The sequence below is a fragment of the Hippopotamus amphibius genome, chromosome 2, assembly GCF_030028045.1.
Source record: "Hippopotamus amphibius kiboko isolate mHipAmp2 chromosome 2, mHipAmp2.hap2, whole genome shotgun sequence".
Taxonomy (NCBI): domain Eukaryota; kingdom Metazoa; phylum Chordata; class Mammalia; order Artiodactyla; family Hippopotamidae; genus Hippopotamus; species Hippopotamus amphibius.
The window spans coordinates 26,621,930-26,648,413 of NC_080187.1; the positions used below are offsets into that span (position 1 = coordinate 26,621,930).

General features: G+C 35.8%; 1 protein-coding gene across 1 annotated transcript in view; it reads right to left on the minus strand.

Moving 5' to 3' along the window:
- Positions 1-1,226: 1,226 nt before the first annotated feature.
- RAD23B (RAD23 homolog B, nucleotide excision repair protein) overlaps positions 1,227-26,484 on the minus strand; it is a 44,772-nt gene continuing 19,514 nt past the window's right edge. The window contains exons 4-10 of the mRNA XM_057721531.1: positions 24,562-24,833; positions 20,063-20,118; positions 13,722-13,849; positions 9,945-10,077; positions 8,436-8,563; positions 7,636-7,806; positions 1,227-2,584 (exon numbers count right to left, since the gene is read on the minus strand). Coding sequence (XP_057577514.1) covers positions 2,471-2,584; positions 7,636-7,806; positions 8,436-8,563; positions 9,945-10,077; positions 13,722-13,849; positions 20,063-20,118; positions 24,562-24,833 — 1,002 coding nt within the window. The 3' untranslated portion in view covers positions 1,227-2,470. The remainder of the gene's footprint in view (positions 2,585-7,635; positions 7,807-8,435; positions 8,564-9,944; positions 10,078-13,721; positions 13,850-20,062; positions 20,119-24,561; positions 24,834-26,484) is intronic.

Here is a 26,484-nt window from a genome sequence, read left to right on the forward strand (position 1 = left end):
CACCAATTACTGAAGAAACAGAAGGATCAGAGGCACTGTCAACTTCCAATGTAAGATTCCATATGGTAAAATCATTTTAAAAAATGAGAAATGCCATGTTGGATATATTGAAAATATTTTATAATCAATTCTCTAGAATCCTAGCCATCTAGTACAGGAAAAAATTATATGGTGGAACACTTCAGTATTTTTAAACAATGTAAAGACATATTTGACTAGAGGATGGCAGTAAGAATTTAACAAATACAAACTTAAGCTTCCTCACATTTTCCACAGAGCAACTAAACAATAAATATATTTCAAGAAATAAACAACAAAATACCTCAAATGCAAAATTCCAAAGTCATGTAGCCACTTAGATTAAGAGATTTACCAAAACTTTGTAAATTTAAAGACAACAGCAAAAGGTCACAAAAAGCCTATTTCTTTCATAGTGTCATGGCTGATTCTTTAAGCAGATAAACAAAGTACTATAAAGAATGGTCAAAACTTGGCCTGAACTGTTTTCTGGTAATTATTAATCCCATTATTCGTAGTTTTGTTGTCCAAGGACAAAAGCTCCATGTGATCAATCACCTTCTGCTGTCACTTTCCAGAGAAAAGAGGCTGCTGCTGGTTGTTTTCTCCCTTTTCCAGTTTTTGCTATCCTCTAAGCAGTTAAGTAGCAGGTCAAATATTGTTAAAATAAATGAAAGCATCCCATTATCAGAAATGCCACCCCTCTTCCCAACTCATTGCTCTGTCTTGAAAGATGAACATATTTATGAATCCTCATTTTATTCTGAGACATTTCTGCATGATCCATTAAAAAACATACAGGTAATACAAAGTCCAAAGGTCTTATTGTGTTTATGGAATAAACACGTGAAGATTAAACTATATAACACCATGGGAAGAAATCATGGTTTCATTTAATTCCATAAGAGACAGTTTATGAGTGCATGACGCAAAAACTTAAAAGTCATCACCAAACTGTGCTAAGGATTATTAAGAGATTATGCAGGAAGAAATCTGTGCAAATTCATCTTAACTCAGTATCAGATGGTAGAAAAAAAATTTCTTTAAATAGTCTTTTTTATATTCAGGAAAATAGATTTGAAAAACTGAACAAGTAGACACCTGTCCCCTCTTTATGATCAAATAACAATGCCAGTTAAGGAAATTTCAAAAAACAAAACAAACAAAAAAAAAGTTGGGATAAAAAAAATCCAAATAAAAGCCAACACTGCTATTAAGATTTTTCTTTTAATATGCCATGAGATATCTTGATTGTATATTTTCCAAAGTACTTTTCCAGCCGCATCTCCCAACCCTTCCAAAAGCTTTCGCCAGTCTTTCCAATGCAATAAAAGATGCTGGATTATAGTTCTGTCCACCTTCTCTTTTCGAAAGCAATTAATTCTAATGACTTTAATGGTCATACATTCTTATCTAATAAGGAAAAACATTTACAAATATCAGAAACCCAGTTTTGAGACATTTGCATTAATTTTGAACTGAATCAGCATTTTGTGGGTTTTAAAAAAGGCAGCAGTTGGAATTCACGACTTGCTGACAAACACATTTCTGCTGAGGGAAGGGGAAGACAGGGAGAGTGAATGCTGCATTTCTCCATTGGCCCCAAAGTGCTAATTCCACAAAGGGATACATCAAAAGCAAACATGCAACTGTGGTTTTAAAACTTTTTACTGCAATATAACAATGAAGTAAACAGTAATTAGACACCTACCAATTTTCCCCCCAAAACAAACCAAAAAAATGTAAACAGGAAAATAACTCTGCCTATACTTGTACAGCTTCTCAAATCATGTTAGAAGGGTCTCACATTCAATGATCAAGAAATTTAAAATAGCAGTAATTATTTTCATTTTAAGAAAAGATTCCCCTTCTCCCCCTCAACCCCAAGTATTTATCATGAAAGAATGGGCTTTCTTACACATTAATTTTATACTTATTTGAAGCAGCAACAATAACCATCAATAATTTGGCATTTCTGTTTATAGTCAGGCCAATTTTTTTTTTTTTTTCAATTTCACAAAGCCATTATCCAGTGTTGCCATAAAATAGGGACTGTAGATTCTAGGTAGCAAAGATTCTTTCTGAAACCAATGTTAAGTCAAAGAAATATAAAGCAGGGCATTACACTAAATTTCTGGATCTAGTACACTAAAAAGAGTGAAACCTAGGAAAAGTTACCTACTGTTTTATAGAAGAAATAAAGACCTGCAAAAGCTGATTTTTGGTTGTATAATATTTTACACACTGTGTGGATTTGCGGCATCTGCTAATTGAAGCAGACATGCACTGTATTTATCCCTGCCCTATATCCTAGATCCCTCCCTCCCCACCCCCAACAATCTACTACCTTATACCAAGTATGTGGATATGAGCCCAAGTCATCCCAGACAATCCAGTGAACAAAGTTAGTGTAATGCACTGGTGTGAAGTGTGAGATAAAAAAAAGTCCCTTTCAATCTTCATCAAAGTTTTGCTGTAGAAGAAAATTGGCAGCCAAGTTCTCATTCTTCTCACAAGCAAAATATGCTTGTATCACAAGTCCTTCAGGAAATCCTAATGCCTTTAACTGGAAGAAAAGAAAGAAAACATTATGGAGTATAGCAGAGCATTACTGACAGATCATCACTTGAAAACATACTATAAAGGATACAGAAAAACTTGAGAATTTTTCATGAATTCACCCCTTTCTGAATATGGAGTCACTGTCCAATTCAAGGGGCTAGATAGAACCTAAGCCCTCTCCTGTAACCACCTACAAAATTCTTTGTTCCTCGTTCAAGCTATTAGGCTAACAGATACTTTGATAACGCTCACTGCCATTAACACTAAAAATTACCTCCTGGGGTGGTTTAAAAATAAATGACCCTACAGAAATCTGTAAATCAAATGGTTTTTAGTACTTAAGTGGTGAAGCTATGGATGACAGCAACTGGAGGGGAGTTTAACTACCTCATCTAGTTATTTGTACAGCCATATCTTTCATTAGGGTCAAACAGTACTCTCAACCTCCTTGCTTTATGAAACACTTCATACTACAAAAATGAGTGGTCAATTATAAGTAACATTACATGATATATTTCTGAAATCATGGCATATGGTGTTCTATTTTTATCTGCCTAATTTTTATAGCATTTTAAATAGCGATACAAGTCATTTAATTTTGTTTTCCTAGTCTATTAAAAACCACTTGTGACACAATAATCGCTGCTTTTAAAAGCCTTTAAACAACTCCGGTCAATTATCTAGTTCCCTAGGTACCATACACTTGTCAGCCAAATGTTATTTACCACCCCCCTTCCTCAACTGTCTCAATCACCTTGCGTTAGACTATGTCAAGAAATGACCTTTAAAAACTGGGCAAAAGTCCTATTTCAGCATGATTATATTCATCCATGAAAGGAGAAGAAACTCAAAAATGATTTTGTTACCTAGGTCTTGTCCAGATTAAAGCTGGGCTAGCTGAAGTAAAAGGTAGATAGGGCACGATCCAACTATATGCTTCTACAAGACACACACACTTTAGATTCAAAGACACAAATACGCTGAAAGTAAAAGGATGGGAAAAGATATATACCATGCAAACAGTTACAAAAAGAGAGCTGAAGTGGCTATCTTAATATCAGACAAAATAGACTTTAAAGTTGTTACTAAAACAAAAGGACATTTTATGATGATAAAACAATCAGAAAGACTTCGTTATAAACCTATAGAACAACAGAGCCCCCAAATACATGAAACAAAAACGGACAGACTTAAAGGGAGAAATAACCAGTTCAACAAATTGTGGAGTTCAATATTTCCATGTTCTATAATGGTTACAAGAAGGCAGAAGACTGACAAGGGAACAGAAGACTTGAAAAATACTATAAACCACCTAGACCTAACAGACATTTATACAATACTTAACAACAACAAATTAGACATCCTTCTGAAGTATACACAAAACATTCTCCATAAAGACCATGTTAGGCCATAAAACAAGCCCAAATAAATTTAAAAGGATTAAAATTATACAAACTATGTTCCCTGATCACAATGGAATGAACTTAAAAATCAATAACAGAAGGAAATTTGGAAAATTCATAAATGTGGAAACTGATACAATCCTAAATAACCTATGGATCAAAAAAAAAAATGACAAAAGAAATTAGAAAATAGTTTGAGATGAATGAAAATAAAGCCTCAACATGCTAAAACATATGGGATGCTGCTGTAGCAGTGCTTGCAGGAAAGTTTCTAGCTGTAAATATCTACAGGCATACCTCAGAGATATTGCAGGTTTGGGTTACAGACACCACTATAAAGTGAATATCGCAGTAAAGCGGGTCACATGAATTTTTGATTTCCCAATGCATATAAAAGCTATGCTTACACTATACTGTAGTCTAATAAGTGTGCAGCAGCAACATGTCTTAAAAAAAACCAATGTACATACCTAAATTAAAAAATACTTTATTGCCAAAAGATGCTAACCATAATTTGATAGCACAGGGTTATCATGAACCTTCAATTCCTAAAAGATGTAACAAAATGAAGTGCCGTAAAATGAGGTATGCCTATGTGTTCAGAAAGATATAAAATCAATCATCTAAGCTTCAACCTTAAGAAACTAGGAAGAAAAAGAAAAAAAAAAAAAAAAAAAAGAGGAAACTAAATCCAAAGCAAGTAGAAGGGGATAAAACACAGACTAGAAAAACAGAGAATCAACAAAACCAAAAATTCTTGCTTCTTTTCTTTAAATTAACAACATTGAAAAAATTTTACCTAAACTGACAGGGGGAAAGAAAAAAAAAATCTGAGGAGCCAAATGACTAAAATCAGAAATAAATGAGGGAACATCACTACTTTTTATAGAAATAAAAAAAGACTATAAGGGAATACTGAGAACATCTGTATGTCAACAAATTAGGTAACGTATATGAAATAGACAAATTCCTAGAAAGGCAAAAACCATCCCAATTAACTCAAGAGAAAAAAAAGACAAAATCTGAATAGTCCTATGACAAGTAAAGAGATTGAATTAGTAGTCACAAAACTTCCCACAAAGCCAGGCCCAGATAACTTCACTGGTGAATCCTACCTGTTGTTTAAATAAAAATTACCAATTCTTCATAAACTCTTCCAAAGAACAGGAGGGAACTCATTCTATAAGGCCAGTATTACTCTGACACCAAAACCAGACAAAGAACCTCACAAGAAAACTACAGACCAATATTCCTCATGAATGTAGATGCAGAAATCCTCAACAAAATACTAACAGAACAATTCCAGCAACATATAAAAAGGATTATACACCATGACCATACAGGATTCATCCCAGGAATGCACGGTTAGGCCAACATACAAAAATCAATCAGCACAATAAATCATATTAACAGAAAAAGGGACACAACCACACGATCATCTCAATTAACACACAATTTGATAAAATCCCACACCCTTTGTGATAAAAACATCCAACACACTAGGAATAGAAGAGAACCTCCTCAACTTGATAAAAGGAATCTAACGAAACCCACCGCTAACATCAAACATAATGCTGAAAGACTAAATGTTTTATTTTCCCCTAAGGTACAGAACAAGATAAGGATGTTGGCTTTCATCACCACTATTCAACAATACAGAGAAGGCTCTAGATAGGACAATTAAGCAAATAAATATATATAAATATATATTAATAATAAATAAAGTGCATCCAGATTGAGAAAGAAGTAAAACTATGTCTACCTGTAAATGATATCTTACATACAGAAATCCTAAGGAACACACACACACAAATTATCAGAATTAATAAATGAGTTCAGGAAGGCTGCAAGATACACAAAATTAAATTGTACTTCTGTATCACTAGCAATGAGCAATCCAAAAATGAAATTAAGAACACAATTCTATTTATAACAGCATCATAAAGAATAAAAATACTTAGAAATAAATTTAGCAAAAGAAGTACAAACTCCATTCGACCAGCCTGTGTCTTTTGGTTGGAACAATGTAAAAACACTTATACTCCAATAAAGAGCTTAAAAAAAAAAAAAAAGTACAAACTGAAAACTAAAGAAATTTCTTAAAGAAATTATTGAAATTCAATATGGAACGACATCCCATTCCATGTTCATGGCTTGGTAAGACTTAATATTGCCAACATAGCAATACTCCCCAAATTGATATACAGAAAAAAACCAGTATCTATCAAAATCCCAGCCCGTTTTCTTTTTGCAGAAATTGGACAAGCTAATCCTAAAACTGATAGGAAAATGCAAGGGATCAGAACAGCCAAAACAATCTTGGGAAAGAAGAACAAATGTGGAGCACTCATACTTGTCGATTTGAAAACTTACAAAGCCTGAGTAATCAAGACAATGAAGGAACGGCATAAGGATAAACATATAGATAAATGGGACAGAACTGAAAGCTCAGAAATAAACCCTCACATTTATGGTCAACATATTTTCAACAAGAATGCCAAGGCAATTTAATGTGGAAAGAGCAGTATTTTCAATAAATGGTAGTGGGGCAACTGGATATACACAGGCAAAAGATACAAAGCTAGACTCCTATACCTCACATCATAAGCAAAAAGAACTCAAAAATGGATCACAGACATTTTATATTACATAAATGTAGTAAGAGCTATATATAAAACTCTTTGGAGAAAACATAGGCTTAAATCTTTCGACCTTAGGTTAGGCAATGTTCTCTTGCATGACACCAATAGCACAAGCAACAAAAGAAAAAATTTCTCCAACACAGAAATCAAGAACTGAAAACCCTAACCTCAGAAGAAATGTTGCTATAGAACAAGTCAGACAATTGTCACTTATTATTTGAGGGGGAAAAATAACAGCACAGTATATAAAGTATATTTTAAGAAATAGTTATAAACCTTAAACATTTGATATGTTTATATCATAAACAAAGACAAATTATAGTTCAGATGATTTTCTAAGTATTAAGCTAAAATGCACTTTCTCTGATTTCCATCTCAAAACACTGCAAGATAAGACAGGGCAAGCACTACGATTCCCTATTTACCAATGTTAACAATGGGGCCCAGAGAAAATGAATGACTAGTCACAGTATCATAAAAACTAGGTTACTGCAATGCTGCAACCTGTACAGGTCAACCTGATAAGGAAGCAAAGAGAATCAGGATACCAGGTTCTCATGTTTACTATACATGTAATTTATACACTTCATATACATATCTATTTACATTTTGGATTCAATAGTGAGACAAAATTTGAAATACAAATTTAAAAATGGATAATCTTGAATTGGGCATATACTTTAAGATCATTTTTTTTCTTGAATTTTAAAACATCAATGAAATTTTAAGTTTCTTGATATAACTTTCATGCTAAACTGGTATCCAATGCTAGTCCCTTGACTTCACAAAGAACATGATGGAGAGCAGGGCTGAGAAGAGACTGTCCCCACTGCAATTCCTAGGTTAATAATGCTATTTAGCTCTGTCCAATAAGAACTATTTCCCATGATGGAAATACTCTATATCTGGGCTATCCAACGCAGGAGCCACTAGCCCCGTCTGACTACTGAGCTTTCAAAATGTGGCTAGTGTGACTAGGAATTGAAATTTTAAGTTTTACTTAAACTCACCCTTTCTATAGCTTCTTTTTCCTGAGGCGTTACTTGAATGTAGTTCATATGACCACTTCCAGCTTCTGCAATTCCTCCACTGCCACCTCCACCTCCTCCTCCTTGACCTCCAGCTTCTTGAACTGGTTCATTTAACATCTGAATAAAATGCTCCTGATGTTGGCTAATTTGCTGCAGTGATTTAAAGGACAGAGAAAAACAATACATTGATATAAAGTATCTTCAGGAATATAAGAATTCTAAAACAAATAAAAGAGAAAGCTGTAACTTTGTAACTGCATTATTTCAGAATGATTCTGGATTATTCAGTCTTTGGAAGGATGTGATTTCTCGTACATTAAAGAAACTCAGTATTGCTGAGGGAGGTAAACAGTGAAGAATTAAAAGAATTCAAATTCTTTCATAAACACCCTCCTCCAATCATTGTTTAAAAACTACCTGGTGGCTGTAAGAAAAAATAGAAGTTATATATACATGTATATATTTTTATCTTCCACATTAAGTAGGCAGTAGAATGCTATACAAAACTCAAATATTTCATGACTGGAGCATTAAAATAAGCCTACAGATATGTCTTCTATGAGGCAGTGTGCCACTAGTAATAAGCCTGGGAAAGAGAGGTTTAGAAAGTTTAACACCCCCAATTCTCTCTTTATCAGTACATCTATCTACAGCATATTCTACTGAGTGTAGCTTAGAACAGTTTCTAGACTTGGTGAAGGGGAAGGGGTGTTCATGGACTTCTACAAAATGTGATACACTATAAACCCATTTTTGAAATTAACTGATTAAACAGTTACCTGCAGTAACTGAGGATTTTCTCGACCTATCTGTTGTAGCAATGCTGGAAGCAGGGAAGGATTCTGTTGAATAATCTGTCTCATCTGTTGAAACTGAGGTTGATTCCGTAAAAATTCAAGAGGGTGTCCTAAAATACACATGAACATTTTTAAACAAAAATAGCAATTACATATACAAATATAATTTATATAATTTAGCAAACACTGTCAAGAAAAAACTATGATTTGAGTTCTCAGATGTATATAAAAAATGACAAAATCTTCAAACTGCACCAACTTGCAAGTCTTATACTGCAGAAATTATTTCTATTAGCTAAGTACAGAACACTAAAAGAACAAAGTTTTCCAACAATTGCCCTAGGCACTCAATATTATCAAATAACACCGAGAACTTGTGCCCTACACTCATTCTATCAAAATAAAAAGTATTAGAAGTTGTTCCTGATGCTTAAAAGTTCCTAAGAAAAATATACACCAGGACTAAGAAACACAAAAAACCTACCTACTTTAACTGCATACAAAAGAGCTATGCTTTTGAGGTTACTGAGTAATGAGAATTTTTTAGATGTACACAGTCATCTCCTAAATTATTCAAGACAATCATTCAAATTAAAACAGCCACATAACATGGCTACTTATTCTTCTGTGTAACATCAGTTTTATAGAAGAAGAAAACGAGACTCAGAAACTCAATTACCCAGTGAGTGCTGCTGAATGGGCCAGCACTCCAAATCTGAACCAAATCGGTGCCCTTCTCTACTTCCATGCTGACTCTCAGGAAATGAAAGCCTATCCTCCAGGAGACTGCAAACAAAGTGCTTAGGGATTTTTGTCAACCAGAGGTGCCTGCCATAATTAGAGCTAGGATATACGTAAAAGAATGGTCTCTTCAAAATTAACAATTTGAATTACTTTATCAATTTTATAGCAGAAATAATGAAAGAAAACATTAAATAATTCCTGGGCCTACCATGGGCTCCAGGCTTTGCTTTCTAGTCAAACATTTGCCAATGGAAGTTTGGGTGCTGGCCAGTAAAGACCCTTGAACTCAAGCTTTGCTTTCACCTCTAGATACGAGATATTAAACCTCCCAGGTTTTATTTCTTTGGTTCTATAATAACCGTTAAGATCCTACTGGCTTTGAAGTTATACACACTTTAGGACATTTACAGGGAGAGAGAGAGAGAGAGACAAGGTGAGCAAACCATTCTGAACAGCTTCAGAATATAACACTAAAGGCAAACTGGGAAGCATCTCTTCCTTAGAATAAACTAAAGAGAACATGCCCTCTACCAAAACTGTGGTAATGATGTTTAATATAAGAAAGAATATCTTTTATATCCACTTACTATAACTTCTTTTGGGCCCTTCTCTAACACTGAATAGAGAATTTGTTTTATGAGTTATGGAGATGCTCTGGGAATGAACCTCACCTCAAAAGTATTTCAGATTAAATTATTTTATACGAAGATTTGGGACCATTTCCTCCCCAACAAGATTCCACTTTACCTCCAGAACTTGTTGTTGTAGTTGTTGCTGTTGTAGTTGCTGCAGCTGCAGCCACCGAAGACTGAGGGGCTCCAGTACTAGCTGCTGGAGGGGGGTCAACCACAGCCTGACTTTCTCTATCTCCAGGAATTCCCTATAACAAAATTTCCAAGCTTTAAAATAGCTCATCATTCAAAGTCAGTTAAATATTACACGGAGTAAGAGACCTCTGAATCTATTTAATATCCTTAATTTCTAAAAGCACCTAACAGACGTCTGCTTCAATTAAAAGATCAAGACATATCTAAAATCTTCACATACTCAAATTAGATTAGAAATGGCCTCAATGTGGCATAGATGAAACCATACTGCTATAACATACAACAGCACTGTCCAACAGAACTTTCCACGATGATGGAATGGCTCTATATCTATGCTGTTCAATAAAATACCCATTAGCTACAAGTAGCTACTGACAACTTGAAATGTGACTAATGGTACTGACACACTTAAAATTTTAACTTCCTTTTAATTTTATTAAATTTAAATAGCTACTTGTACTTAATAGTATTCAACAGCTACCCTACTAGACAGTGTAGGTTTAAGATATAAAGAAATTCTGCAATTAAAAAAATAAATCACGTAATGATGTTTATATAGCAACACGTTAACATCTAACACCAAAGTATCAGGCAAGATCCTAAACTTGCATGTAAGTAATAATGTCTAACATTAAATGGCTAATTATTTAAATTTTCAAAGTATCAACACAGATCTTATTAAAATTAGACATATCTGGCTTTTACATATCACTCTAGCTGATTTTTGAACTTTATAGAAACTTTCAATCCTTTCTGTCACTGAGCCTTCATAGAAGCTCAGTGACAGAAAGGATTGTATTTTTAACATCGCCTTAAGATCATCCAAAGAAAGAAATTTTGATGCACACATGGCAGTTATGAAAGTGATCTCTGGAAAAAGTCTAATGGAGACAGAGCAGGTGACGACAGTGGCGAAGCAAGAATGTCCTCTGCTGACCATGGTTCTGAGAAAGTGTCATCCAGAAATGTATCACATACAAAAAATTAAAATTGATTATTCAAAATTTATAAAAAGTAAAGGGAATTCCCTGGCAGTTCAGTGGTTAAGACTCGGCATTTTCACTGCCGAGGGCACAGACTCAATCCCTGGTCAGGGAACTAAGAAGATCCCATGAGCTGCGTGGCAAAAAAATTAAATTAAATTAAATTAAATATGTATAAAAGAATCTTAAATAATTATTTAGGTGATGCTTTTTCTAAGTTTGTGGCATTTATCCTCTGAAGTTATTATAACTGAAAACTGCACTAAGATTTCTGTAATACCCTATTTCGATAAAAAACGATTTCTAAGGCTTCGCATATACAACTTATTAAAGTCTATGAAATCTTCATAGATTTTGGAAGGAGAATAAAGGAGAAAATGTTGTTTGAATATGAGATGGTAATAGTAACCACTTCCATTTCCCAGTAAATCAGAAGTCAAAATCATAAACATATAAAGAATGAAGGGTAATAAACAGCAGAATAACGGCTGCCTGTGTGAGATGTTCCCTCTAGGCACTGCAAACTAGTGTTTATCCCCACCCACCAATTCAAACCCTTTGATGAGGAGCCATCAAGTGCTGACAAACTATACACAGACTGAGGGTCCAAAAGCCTTTATCAAATTCTCAGACAAGTTTGTTAAACTAAAGAGTTAATCACCATTGCTACAGATCTACCTCAAATTCTCACATAGAGTATTTAGCCTTTTATTAGATCATTATTTCTTCTTTCCATACACTCACCCTGACTTATATAGATGTGTCAAAAACTAGTAACACTTAAAGGTAGTTCCTTTTTCCCAGTCTATGAAACAAATAGTAAATATATAAAAACTTTAAACTGCCTTAAGAATTTTAATCTATTCACTTGCACTTGATGCTAAAGAGCAGCAACTATGAGAACAGTGATTTACCTTTCTGTCAGGTGCAAACATGTGACACCATTAAACTTATGCAGAATTCCAAACCAGGTATAAATTAAAGCCATTCTATAAAAGGAAAGGCAGCATTTTTATGTAATATGTGTTTTTTGGGGGGAGAGGAATGAGGGGCAACCACAAACAGATCCACAATAACTATCAATCCAGTATGATTCCTCAATTTCAAACAAATTGATAGTTAAATGAACTGCCAGCATTTTAAAGACTCTCCAGAGGACAATGGGGAAAAGAATTCAAAAGATGATATGCTAAGAAAAGGTTTTGTGAATCTCATGCAGATAAGCAGGCAAATGACTGGTGGACGAAAAGCACAGTTATCTGCTCATGACGGGGACTCTCCTGAAACTACTCTGAAAAGGAGTTTGTAACAGAAGTACAACTGGAAACCAAGGAATGGATTAAACTGTGGATGGTATTCTGCAAGGAGTTAGGATCTGAGATGATATTGAGGGCAATTCAGACTTTTGATATTTTAACACACCAAAGACAAAGAATAAAAGGTTAAGACTAAAAAGTTAATCCAATGTTATTACAAACTTCTACACTTTGTTTCTGACCTGTGTCACATCTGTAAAACATTCATTCATTGTCATAAAAATTCCAAGGGTTTCAGTCCATGCCCACTACAATCTATTTCTCAAAAACCTTTATTAGCAGAAAACAAAACAAAACCCAATAATTTATTTAAAATTCCCTCGACTGCTACTAACTATAAATAAGCCAACAATTCAAATGCGAATGGAACCAGTCGTAACATCACAAATTAAATTAAATGCATGATGCTATGTCAGGTAATAGGGAATGGACGGGAAGATAGTGAATTAAAGAGTCTATGACCTAAAACTTTCCTTAAACCCAATCTGGGATCTGAGCTGTCCAGATAAACCAAATTATCTGAACTTTTAAGTGAAATCTCACAATTTTTATTTTTAATAAATTTATTCATTTATTTATTGACTACACTGGGTCTTCATTGCTGTGCTTGGGCTTTTTCTAGTTGCAGCGAGCGGGGGCTACACTTCGTTGCGTGTGCGGGCTTCTCACTGCAGTGGCTTCTCTTGTTGCGGAGCACGGGCTCTTGGTGCACAGGCTTCAGTAGTTGTAGCACGTGGGCTTAACAGTTGTGGCTCTCGGGCTCTAGAACGAAGGCTCAGTAGTTGTGGTGCACGGGCTCAGTTGCTCCTCAGCCTGTGGGATCTTCCCGGACCAGGGCTCGAACCCATGTCCCCTGCATTGGCAGGCGGATTCTTAACCACTGCACCACCAAGGAAGTCCCGAAATCTCACAATTTTTAAAAGCTGGCAACTAGTTACAGAAATTTACACACAGTACAAAATTTGGCTTGGGCTTCCAACCTGAAACTTTTGCTCTAAATAGTACCCCCAGGATTATGCTTGGCAGGCAAAAGAGCTACTAAAATGTTGGATTCAATTAGATTTAAAATCTGTCCCACCCCTTCCCCTCTAACACACAGCTATCATCCTTTGAGGATGACATCTCAGTGGCTGATAGCACTGCTCCAAGTGGATAGCCAATTTTACAATCCATTTAGCCACGCTGTTTCCTAAGTGAAAATCCTTCCAAAATCTTTTAGAAGATGTTACATTTTATTAACAGAAAATGTTAACATATTAAGAAAAATAAAAGCATTATGTAAATTACCTAGCATACATCATTATTATCTTGTGAATTGTTACTGTTCCTGTAAAATCTGTTTTTCTTGGAGACTTTGTTCTCAAACAGCTAGAACAAAGAAAGCAAAATGTTTCTCACCATTAAAAGATACTCCACTGCTCTGTCAGGGTTGTTGAAACTGGCTCTCAGGGCTGCAATTACTTGCTCTCGTTCATAGCCCATTGACATGATCTCAGTTACCATATTCTCATAAGACTGACCTGTCACTAAAAAAAAAAGGTGTGTGTGGGTAGAAGAAGGGGAAAGAAAAAGAAAATCTAATAAATAAACATTCTCCACATAATCTGAGTGCACATATGAATACACCGTTTCAGGCATTACAGTGCTAGGAATACAAAGATGAGCAACAGTTAACTACAACATATATGCGGTAGGCAGAATAATCCACCCCCTCCCATCCCTGGAAACTATAAATAAGTTAGGTTACAAGGCAAAAGGGAATTAAGGTTGCTCATCAACTTACTTTTTAAAATAGTGAAATTACCCTGGATTACCTGGGTGGGCCCAATGTAATCATAAGGGTCCTTAAAAGCAGTACGCAAGCAGATGACAGGGTCAGAGAAATAGATGTAAGGAAGAGAGGACGAAAGCAGGATCAGAGATGCTACGCTGCTACCTTTGATGACAGAGAAAGGGGCTATGAGCCCAGGTATGTGGTCAGCCTCTAGAAGCTGCAAAGGACAAATTCTCCCCTAGTCTCCAGAAAGGAATGCAGCTCTGTAGCCCAATGATTTAGTCCCTTTAGTCCAGTGAGCTCCATATCATACTTCTAACCTACAGTACTATATAATAAGATAATGAAGGTGTTGAGAGCAGCAATGGAAAACTAATACACTATGTTTAATACACATAATAAAAATATCAAGCACAAATGTAGTACAAACATAGAACAGAATTAGCAAGTCAGGGCAGGCAACCTGGAAGAAGGGACAGATGAACTGATCTTTGGAAACAAGTAGCAGGGACATTTCAAGCAATCAATTGTGCTGTAACAAGTTGTTTTCCTTTGACACCTTTTATATCAAAGCAGAGAGGGAAAGGAGGTTGGAAGCTAGAAAGTTAGAATGTCCCAAACCACAGAAAACTGGTACCATTATCCCTGTACGTCATTTCCCACAGGATCTCTCCAGCCCTGACTCACTCTTCATGGAAATGTCAGACAACACTCTGATTTAAAGAAAGCCAACCCTCTCCCACTAAACTTAAACCTACCACACGTAAAACATCGTTTCTTCCACTCGGGTTCTGGATACCGTTCCTTTGCTCATCTCAGAGTCAGATCCTCCGGTTATCCTCTCTTGTCCACCTCCCACCCTTTCCTGCCCACCTAATTATCTTGATCAGCAGTTAACTATATCCTAGAATGTCACCCTAAAACAAAAACATGCCTCCCTTGACTGCATCCCAATTTTCTTTCAGGAACTGGTCCATCTGTCTGCGCTCTTCCCTTCACAGCCATAGCTGTCTGCACAGGCTGTGTCTGCTTCCTCACATTCTGCTCATTCCTCAACCAATATCAGCACGTGACTTTGGATCTCAAAGATTTCCCCCTCAAACGTGTCCCACTATTTATTATCTGCCTTTTCCACCTCCTTTCCCCTCCTTCCACATATACTAGCATACCTCGTGGGTCCTATTTCTAAAATATATCCCGAATTTAACTTCCTCTTTCTCCCTGTCTTCAATCAAGACCAGTCCACAACAATCTCTTGTCTGGATTACATCCTGCTTCCTCTCCTGCCCTCAAGCCTACAATCCATTCTTCAGCCAGCTGCAAAAGTGAGTTTTTTTAAAAAAAAAAAACACCTCATCTCATTCTGGGCTTCCAACTTCAACAACCCTCCACATACCACACTCCAATCACATCCACCTCTACTTACTTCACAAGTCATAGCTTCTCCTGCCCCAGAACCTTCATATACTTCACAAGTCATAGCTTCTCCTGCCCCAGAACCTTCATATACACCAGGCTTCTTTGATGGTCAGTTCCTTTACATGTTCAAGTTCTCAATTTAAATGCTAGTCTCAGAGAGGTACTGCCTGACTATCCTAAGTGTAAGTGCCATTTGTTTTTCTTTATGGAAGTCATTAATTTTCTTAGTATCATTTATCATGATTTGCAATTTATGTTTCACTCTGTTTTCTTTCCCCCATCTGAATGCAGGTGCAAGGGACCGTGCCATTTTTGCTTTACTGTTTCCCTGACATACTGGTGACAAAATCAGTTGAATGACTTTTTTCTACAAAATTTTTTCTTATTTCATATAGTATATTACACTAAAACTCTGGTCTATCCGCTCCCCTCACCCAGTTTTATTGAGAAATAATTGACATACATCACTGTATAACTTTAAGGCATACAGCATGATGGCCTGATTTACATATATTGTGAAATGATTACAATAGGTTCAGCTAATATCCATCTTCTCATAGGGATACAAAAAAAGGAAAAAAAAATTTTCTCCTTGGGATGAGAACTCATAGGACTTACTCTCACAGGATTTACACCATTGGATTTACAGCAATGTTAGCTATAGTCATCATGTGGTACACTGCATCCCCAGTATTTATCTTATAACTGGAAGTTTGTACCTTTTGATCACCTTCCTCCAATTTCTTATCCCCCATCCTCTGCCTCTGGAAACCACAAATCTGATCTCTTTTTCTTTGAGTTTGATGTTTTGGGTTTTTTTTGTTTTGTTTTATTGATTTGAAGAGTCTACATGTAAGTGAGATCCCATAGTAGTTGTCTTTCTCTGACTTATTTCACTTGAGATAATACCTTCAAGGTCCATCCACATTGTCACAAATGGCAGAATCTCCTAATTTTTTATGGTTGAATAATACCCCATTATGCGTACACACACAAAGACACCCCCTGTCCCACACACACCTTCATCCATCCATCCAGTGATGGGACATTTAGGTTGTTTCCATGTCTTGGTTATTGTAAATAATGCTGTTATGAACAGGGGGATGCAGGTTATTTTTTCAAGTTAGTGTTTTCATTTCCTTTAGATAGACTTCCAGAACTGGAATTGCTGGATCATCTGGTAATTCTATTTTTAATTTCTGAGGAACCACCATACTGTTTTCTGTAGTAGATGCCCCAATTTATAATCCCACCAACAGTGTACAAGGGTTCCCTTTCTCCACATCCTTGCCAGCATTTGCTATCTTGTCTTTTTGATGATGGCCATTTTAACAGGCCTCAGATGATATCTCCTTGTGGTTGTAATTTGCATTTTCCTAACAACTAATGATGCTGAGCATCTTTTTTATACACCTGTTGGTCTTCTGTATATCTCCTTTGGAGAAATAACTATTCAAGTACTTTGCCCATTAAAAAATTTTTTTTTTCTTCTGCTATTGAGTTGTATGAGTTCATTATATATCATGGATATTAACCTCTTATTATACATACGGTTTGCAAATATTTTTTCCCCATTTCATAAGTTGTCTTTTTACTTTGTTGACAGCAAAATTTTCAATAGTTATCTAATAGCTATGAAAGTACACCTTAAAAAACTAAGTATCATTGAGCAAATTCAGCATTTGATATCTTCTTTAGAGTAATGACTTTTCCCTATTTCATAAAGTACTTAAGCTTTTTCTATCTTTTTAATTACCCACTGATATAATTCTAGCACAAAGCACTCAAGTGCCAATATACTTTCAGTAATCTAGTTCCCAGATACAGAAAACAGTATCAATAATAAACAAAATTAAGGGCTGTGGAGTATCTGAACTATACTATTTTAACATAGTGTTTCTCATTCAATTCTCACAAGAACTCAATGAGAAAGGTTTATTTTCCCCTCCTTCTAAAGATAATGAGGCTAAGGCTTAAGAAAGATTCACAATTTGATCAATGGCTGTAAAGTCATGGTGCAGAGACACAAACACAAGTTGTCTAGACTCCAGAGCTCCCACATCTAATCCTTAATGCTATGCCTACTAAAATCATGCTTCCTAATTAGTCAAGTTATAAGAACTCAAAAAGAAATGCCTACGTGCAGGTTTGATACTTTTTAGATCCTAAAAGTATGAGGGAAATGACTCCTAGAAAAATTAGGGACAATGGACAACATGAGACAGAGCTAACGAGACTGAAGTAGTGAAGAATCTTACATGTCATTAAGAAGGAGTTCTGGACCTATCTTCTAGGTTAGGAGGTGCTATGAAAGGAACAGTGATCTCATTAGATTTGCCTTTTAGAAACTCCACTGTGGCAGGGAACAGACCAGTTAAAAGACAGTGATAAAGGGTATCAGTAAGGTAAGGACACGAACTCAGGCAATTAAGTGGCAGTAGAAACAAATGCTCCAGAGACTTTAGGAAGGAGGAGCAATAAGACTCCTGGTCTCACTGGGCCAAGAGAGACAGAGAGTCAAGGTTGATGCCAATACTTTGGTAGAGAGTGGGTGATGCACAAGCAAGAAGGCAACAAAGGAGAAGAGCCAGATGGGAGAATAAACAATTAGTCAATTTGGAACCTAAGGAGTTTGTGGAGATTATAGGTTTTCCAGTGGGAGCTTAAAGAACGAGTCTGCGAAGTCAGAGGGAGATGCATACTGGAGTTTTAATTTTGAGAATCCTTACAGTACAGTTGACCCTTGTACAATATGGGTTTGAACTGTGTAGGTCCACTAATAATCAGATAAGTGTATTCTTAGTACACTACTACATGAGCCATAGTTGGCTGAAACTGCAGATGCACAACCATGAACCTGACTATAAAGTTATAGATGGAGTTTTGACTACATGGAGTTGACACCCCTAACCCCTTGTGTTGTTCAAGAGTCAACTGTATATGGGTGATATTTGCCATTCCCATAGTCTGAACTTTGAACTATGCCTAGAGCTGAACCATAGAAAACCCATACATTTAAGGGCCAGGTAAGATAGAATCAACCAGAAACCCTGAGCAGAACAGTCAGAGGTACCATTCAAGAAAAGAGTAGTGTCACAGAAGTCAAAGAAGAAACATTTAAAGAAGCAGGGTATCAACATAAAGACTGGATAAATTAAAGATGAAAGAGTAAAGGGATCATGAGACCATAAAGTTGAGAATGGCTGTTTTAAGAGAGGCAAATGTAAAAGGTAAGACACCACCACCAACCAGAGAGACTACAGCAGGAGCAACGAGAGCTGTGGACTCTTGGGCTCCCACCCAGCTGCATCAATGCATTCCAACTGAAGTAGCAACAGCCAGAGCCTCCAACAGCATCAGGGGCAAGTGCTGGCTGGTTACAATGCTGAGGCTACAGAACGCTTTGCTCATCTCTAGGTCATCTTGAGCTGTGCCAGCACCTCTGTAACAATTTCCTAAGATTAAGCCTTTTCCTGTTTGAAATAGAGTGATTTCTGTTTTCCTGACTGTTGGACAGTAACTCATACTCAAATGGTAGCAGAGTATTCCCAGAAAACAATCCCTCAAAGATATGAATGTATTCCCATAAAGATCTGGTGGGAAAAAAATGTTAAAAAAAAAAAAGATATGAATATGGGCTTGCTACATCCAGGTGATCTTAGGTTGATTAAACAAGTATTTTGCCCCATGTGCTATGGGCAACCAGCCAGCCATTTTCCACAGCAATGATGGCATCAGGGAGTTCAAGCTCAATTAGGTCAGAAAGCCAACCCCACATCTTATGAGATACTACTGCTTTTGGAACCTTGCTGCTGCAGCAGCTAAACAAGAAATTCAGAAGCCCATACTCTACTGAAGCTGCCATTTCCACCTGTTCCCAGTCTCCTACCTCCCTACCATTTCCTGTAGTATAGAAGAGTACCAAAGGGCAGGAATGGGGCTGCCAGCCAACAGACCAATAATGAGCACTTACAGCAGGCACTGTACCAGGGACAGTTACAATGGGAAAATGGGTAAAAAAAACCCCAAACTGATTTTGACAGATTAGGTGTGAAGGGGAGATGGAAAGACATTATTAAACAGGTAAAATTTAAAGTCAGGATAAAAAGGCATTTTCACTGAAAGTACAATACAAGCAACAAGATGCAGATGGGGGCCTATAAGGGCTACAGGTTGGAATAAATGCTGGAGGTGAATAAAGATGAAATGCAAAAGGGATTTAGTAGTATCTTGTACTCATTTCAAAGATACTTTGTAATAAACCTGTACACAGATCAAACTTCACTGAAACCTCATTTAAAACCCACATTTGGAAAATTGAAAATAATCTGCTTTAAGAAATATACTTTAACAATACAATTTAAAGGATTCAATATATAAAATATAAACATTAATATACAAGTCTTTAGTAACATCAACTGAATTATCTAAATCATTTTAGCTGCTTGATTATAAGCAACCATGAAAATGAACATTTTCATGATCTAGAAAAATTAAACTTAAACCTCTTCCCTCTTGTAAGGTAATTTACAACATAGATACTTACCAAGTGCACTTGTAGCATCTTCAAAAAGGTTTGACCGAGAAGAATCACCTGATGTACTGTAAAATATTTTTAGAAAATCACGTATCAGAGTATATGAAATTTACCTTAAAGTTTAGTAGCTGTCTAATTTGTAGAGATTTTTTTATTTTAATTAAATATAAAAGTCTGGCTACAGTGTTTAAAAAAGGCTCCTAGATTAAACTCCAAAGCTTTATCCATAACATTTACAGCTTGGGAAGAATTTTCAATTTTAATACTCATTCTGTTCCACAAATCCATCATTTAAAATCTCCAAAGGTATAAACAACACCCGTACAGACAGCTTACCACTTAAAGAATACAAAAAAGATAATGCACAACTATTTCCCTGAAAGAATTTACAAGAAAAGTTAAATAACCTGTAAGTCAAGTCACAGTAAAAGAAATATCAAAAGCTGTACATGATAAACAGCATATGTAGAAACTGCATTAGGCTGGAAAGGCCTGGGAAGTCTTTACACAGTAGAATTTCATTTATATCTTATAGTTAGGTTCTGAACACAGAAACTGGAAGAAAGCATTCAAGTCAAGGGACATAGCATAAACAAAAAATGCAGCGGTGGATAGACCCAAGTTGTAACCAAGTTTTAAACCAGTTTTAAAGGACCAAGTTTTTGTTAAGCAATTGCAGAAGATGAGTCTAGGAAACAAAGCAGACACCAACACGATAATGAAAGATCATGAAGAGAAGGCCAAAGAAAAATAAACTGAGGTTTATAAAAGTGGTAAAGACAGCACTTAGCAGTTTAGATTAAAACATACACACAGCACAATACACACATATACCTCTGTCCTAATTTTTAGAAACAAAACATAGTAGACTTCAGTTCTGAGAAAACCCTACAGCATAGCAAGAGTAATGGAAACACCTAAGTTTGAATTCATAAATTACTTTGTAAGCCTCAGTCAGTTCTTCATCAATACAATAAAAACAATGGTAACCCATGTATCCCCAAGTGCTGTGGGTATGGTTACCGCTGGTAAAGTGCTTAGCAAAGTGCCTGGTACCATAACACTCAACGTGATTGTTATGATTAAAACAATCCTTTGGTATAATTTTTAATGTATCTTCATTAACTAGAGAGTAAAACTAACATGTAGAAGGCAAAACTTCAAAAAGAACTATATAATTCTATACTACATATTATAGGAAAACAAATTCTCCTGCCCTAGACCCCTACCCAGAGACAACCACTACTACCAGTTTCTATCTACTGACTTGTGTCTTGCTGTTGTGTGTTTGAACTATTACTGCTCGTCAGCAGAACTACAACTGCCTCAATTTTACCCAGAGATGCACAATATTCCATTTAATCAACCAAGTCAAACTATTAAGAAAGTTTTTGTTTGGTTTCCAACATTTAAATTCTCTCTGAATCAAATTTATTAACCATTCCTTTTATGTCTTTTCTGGCTTAAGATTATTATTTTCCCCATGTTTTCCTCCAGTTTATGGTTTCACTTTTACATTGTCTTTATCCATCTAAAATTTATTTTTATGAGTGTAAGATGTGATTCATCTTATTTACCTCCAGATGGTCAGACATTTATCCCAACAGCATTTTTCCCATAGTGGTCTAAAATTACATTTTTATCTTATATTAAGTCCCTGTATATATTTTGGTCTGTTTCTAGACTAGAATTTCACCAGTCTTTCTAGTAAGAGCCATACTAAATTGTAATCATTACCATGCAAAATACCTTTTACTATCTGGTAGAATTAGACCCCTTAGTTACTGTTCTTTTATGGAACAATTTGTGCTATTTTTGCATTGTTTTAAAATTTATTTTTAAACATTACAGATAAGAATGAGATGCCATTTAACCACAAGTCAATCTTGATTCTGCCTCAACACTCCTCCCCTCCCCATCCACAGAGGAAACCACTTTATCAGTGTGCTGTCCCTCTGCTACTGTTTTTCTGCACATTAATATGCTTACCCACAGAAAATATGCAATGTTGTTATGTGGCTTTTGTTTGGTTTATGGTTACTGCCTATACTGTTCTGCAATCTGCTTTTTTCACTTGATAAGGAAGCCTTGAAACCACATTTATTTAAAATGCATATATACTGCATACTTTAACTGGTCTGTAGTGTTGGACATCAGAGCTTCTCAAACTTTAGGAAGCCTAAGAATTCAAAAGGAGAGCTTGTTAAAATACAGATTTCTAGGACCCATGCCCAGATAATTCTGATTTAGAAGTCTGGGGTGGAGCGTAAGAATTAATTTCAACCAAACTCCCAGTGATGCTGATGCTGCCTATTTACTACCACACTATGAAAAGCACAGTTCTCTAATACGAAAAAATAACAAGTCAAGTCATGCCCTTACTAATGGATATTTAGGTTGGTTCCAATTTGTCTTCAATTATAAGCAATACAGTCCTTGTGCACAAGTGCAGTTTCTCTAACGTAGATATCAACAAATGGAATTTGCACTGTAATAGATGGTTTTTAAAGAACAAAACTGACCTAAAAAAACAAATCCTTAATAATACGATGTCAGGCCAGGGTGACAGAAAAACTTTCTGACACCCCTCAAATTCACACCAGCATATCACCTGATAATTATCTCACTGGGTTCTATGCTTTACAGGACATTAAATGTTTTATAGCACAAATGAAAAAACTAAGGCATATTTAAGCAGCTAGTTTTCTGAGCTTCCCTCATGCCTCCCTTTCTGTGCTATCCTTCTCTGAGCTGTACAACTTGGAGAAATAAGAATAAAGGGTTGGTGTGCAAAGCCCAAGTAAGTAGGAAACTCTGGAGTCTGCCTTCCTGACCATCAACTCCTTTATGTAATCTCTATAGGTCTGAAAAGGTAATCCTGACTCTTGAGAACAGAAAAATAAAACTGTACGCCCAGGAAGAAATAAAAAGAACAGAGATAATAAACTTGAATTGATGATATTAAGCACATTAAAATGGATTGATCAATTTGGAAATTCTTACAGTATGAACTTTTTAAAAGGAGCTTAAAGCAATTAAGAAAATAAGATATACTGTACCAACTCAAGACATATTTAATTAAGTTTCAATGTTTGAGTGATTTGGAAAACCAATTTGTTAAATTTATAAGTTCAGCCTTCTGATGTAACAGCATAACCTGACTCTGGGCTGTCTCCTACTAGTTAAGAGTGCTGTATGCAATTCTAGCTGTATAGGCAACAGTGTCTCAGAATGCCTAAAGCAATGTACAGCATGCAGACATAGGGAAAATATATTTTACTACCTGAACCCGTGTTCTCCTCTTAGAGAATTAAATTCTTGAAAAGATGCCCGAGTGAGCAACAAACCAGGTGACTCAAACCCTTCCCAACATGGTTGACTGGGTCAGACAAAAAACCACAATCAAAGGCAGAACACTAAAATGCAAGGTCTTGACTTAATTCCTCCTCACCACTGTATTTATCACAGACCTCCTTCTATGTCAGTGTTTCCAATTACTGCATAGTTTTCCGTTGTGTTTGGTTCTTACTCCCGGACTCTACTGCCACTAAAGTCCTGAGATGCACCAAAGTCACAAAATACAAACAGCTTCAGTGTCCAGGCACACTGGACACAAAGCAACTCATGCTCTCAGATAAAGAAGAGATTCCCATGTACGATTTCCAGCCAAGAGAACTGAAGCATTTGTTTTGGTTATTTTATTTATCACCCAGGAAATAAACCTTTGTCACAAACTTCTCAATGATCCTAACTGCCAACTTCCCACAAGAACTTTTTTTTGGCTCTCAAAATATCCCAGCACTTTTTCTTTTGTTCTAAAGATCTACATGGGCAAAAGCTTAAATTTCTATACAGTTTCACAAAGATATACTTACTTAGCCCTTACTGTATGCCATGTGCTATTTCATAACTTTTACACTTATTATTTAATTTAATCCTTGTAACAACTCTATGAAATAGGTCCTACTGTCATCCACATTTTATAGGTGAGGAAAAATCCAAAGATGTTAATTTCTTTTCTAAGGTTAAGACCTAACAAATGTCAGACCCAAACACAATACCACGTAGCAACTGGAAAAATTTACTGACATGGAAGGATGTTTATGATAGATGTGACAACAGTCAAAGAATATAAACCAAATATGATAATGATTGGGGGACAATGTCAAGTTATTTATGTCAAACTATAATATACTGTCAGATTATTTTATAATAATTCTTCCTTTTGGTTATTTGTATTTCCTAACTTTTCTACACAGAATGAATAATGACTTTGACCCCTTTCCCTTCCCCCTGGGAGAAAAAAAACAATCCCGAATATACAAATCCAGATAATAGAAATTTAAACAGAAACAAGCATACTGATTTAGTCAGGGTTCAAAGTTTAGAAAAGTTTAACACAGGAGAGAGAAAGTTAGTTTGATCAAAACAATAATCAAAATAAATACATGCATGAAATCACCGTTATGAACATATTCCTATACAATTTCCTAGAATCCCGTTCTTACCTGTCAGTTGATGTTGGGCTAGCAGCCACTGGTGTTTCTGCTGGCTTTTCCGCAGGTTTCTCTTGTTTTATTGCACTAGCAGGTGCAGGTTCAGAAGACGCTGTCGTTGATGCTGGAGTGACAGATGCAGGTGTGGGAGTAGGAGACAAAGTGGGGGCAGGGGTTGTTGGGGCCTGAGCCACAGCTGGTGCTGTGGAGGAACTAACTGTGGTAGTGGTGGCAGAATTTGATTGCTGAGTTGTAGTTGGTGCTGGTGTTGTCACTGCTTTGGGCTAAACACATTACAAAGCAAAATAATGCATTATGATAAAATACTACATTATTACCTGATCTCTGGGTGCTACAAACAAACATAACACTAATACAAACTTGTAACTTGAAAATAATTTTGTAAGGTGACATACTGAGTGATCAATAGCAATCTGAATCACTATTTATGTGACTCTTTCAAAGCTGATGACAACATATATAAACTATCGGTCCCAATTAGCTTTAGCCAAGGGTTTCAGTCTTCCGATCATTATGAAAAAGAACCAAAAGAAGCAACTATTTTAAAACATACAGACTGTGTATCCAAAAAAAGAAACACATAACTCCCCCCTCCAAAACTTCACAAAGTTTCTTGATTATACTTCAAAGTATTTACTGTCATTTGAAAGCATTACAAAAATGACTTTCTTGAAAGGAAATTATAAATAGAAGTATGATTAATGTACATGCCAGATATTCTGCTGTGTTTTAGAAGAGGGATGAAAATCCCAATATTGAATATAATAGGTATACGTACAAAGAGATTAACATAACTTTTGAGATGTATATGTGGTTAAACAGACAAATAAAGGCCAAATAAAGTTATAATCACATGCTTAGCACTTTCTGAACTAGAATCAGAGCCATAAACATTCCCACCAAGCAAAAAGCAATTACGTATGGGTAAAAATCACACTATATGAGTTTAGTCTTTTTCTAAGGCCTACCCATGCTCACTACCTGCTTGGCTCATAATTTTCCTAAGGTGAAAAGGTAACTGATTTGATGCAAGATGAGATTAAAATTCAACATAATTTGCCCCAAGTATAAATCAACAAACTGTAAATGCAATAAGTGGATTTGTGTTTTCTTCTATTTAGCTAGTATAGAGCATACTGGAAAAAAGTGCCTTGTGCAAGGTAGGGGCATGGGACTTTGAAAAAACTAGTAGCATTCGCTCCCTCCTTTTCCTATATTAAGAGTCTTGTATTTTGGCTCTCTCTTATTGCCAATATAATACTCTGCAAATTATTAATGTTCTGTAACTCCAACTAGATAAGAATGTAATTTAAATGCATTATGCCCATTTACTATTTCCCTTAAGATTATTTGTGATCAATATAATACTGCAACATACCACGCCCTCAAGGTCTCTGTTGCCACAAACAGCTTTTTAAGCCACACTGTAAACAGTACCAAACCTATCTGCTTTTCAAAGTTCCTCTGCTTACTTTTGATATTAATAGTTTCTCCTATCTCTTCTTTGTAATAAGGTAATTTCTCATCACTTCCCAAATGCTTAACTGTAGCAATCTTCTTCCCATCTAAAAGCTGGCCTATGTAAAATAAGAATATGCTTGGCTCCAAGTAGCTATTTTTCAAATGCATGCACCTATACTGAGACCTATCCTGCTTAACTCTTAGTTATGTTTTAAATGGTCAAGGTTACTATAATACTAAAGGAAATAAGACCATTACAAATGCATACCCAAATGTATGGCTACCACATTTTCCACTACATACTATGTATGATAAAACTAGACAAGGGAATATTATCCAGCCCTAAAAAGGACAGAAATTCTGGCACATGCTACAACGTGGATGAACCTTGAAGACATTATACTAAGGTAAATGAACAAGTCACAAAAGGACAAATACTGAATGATTTCACTT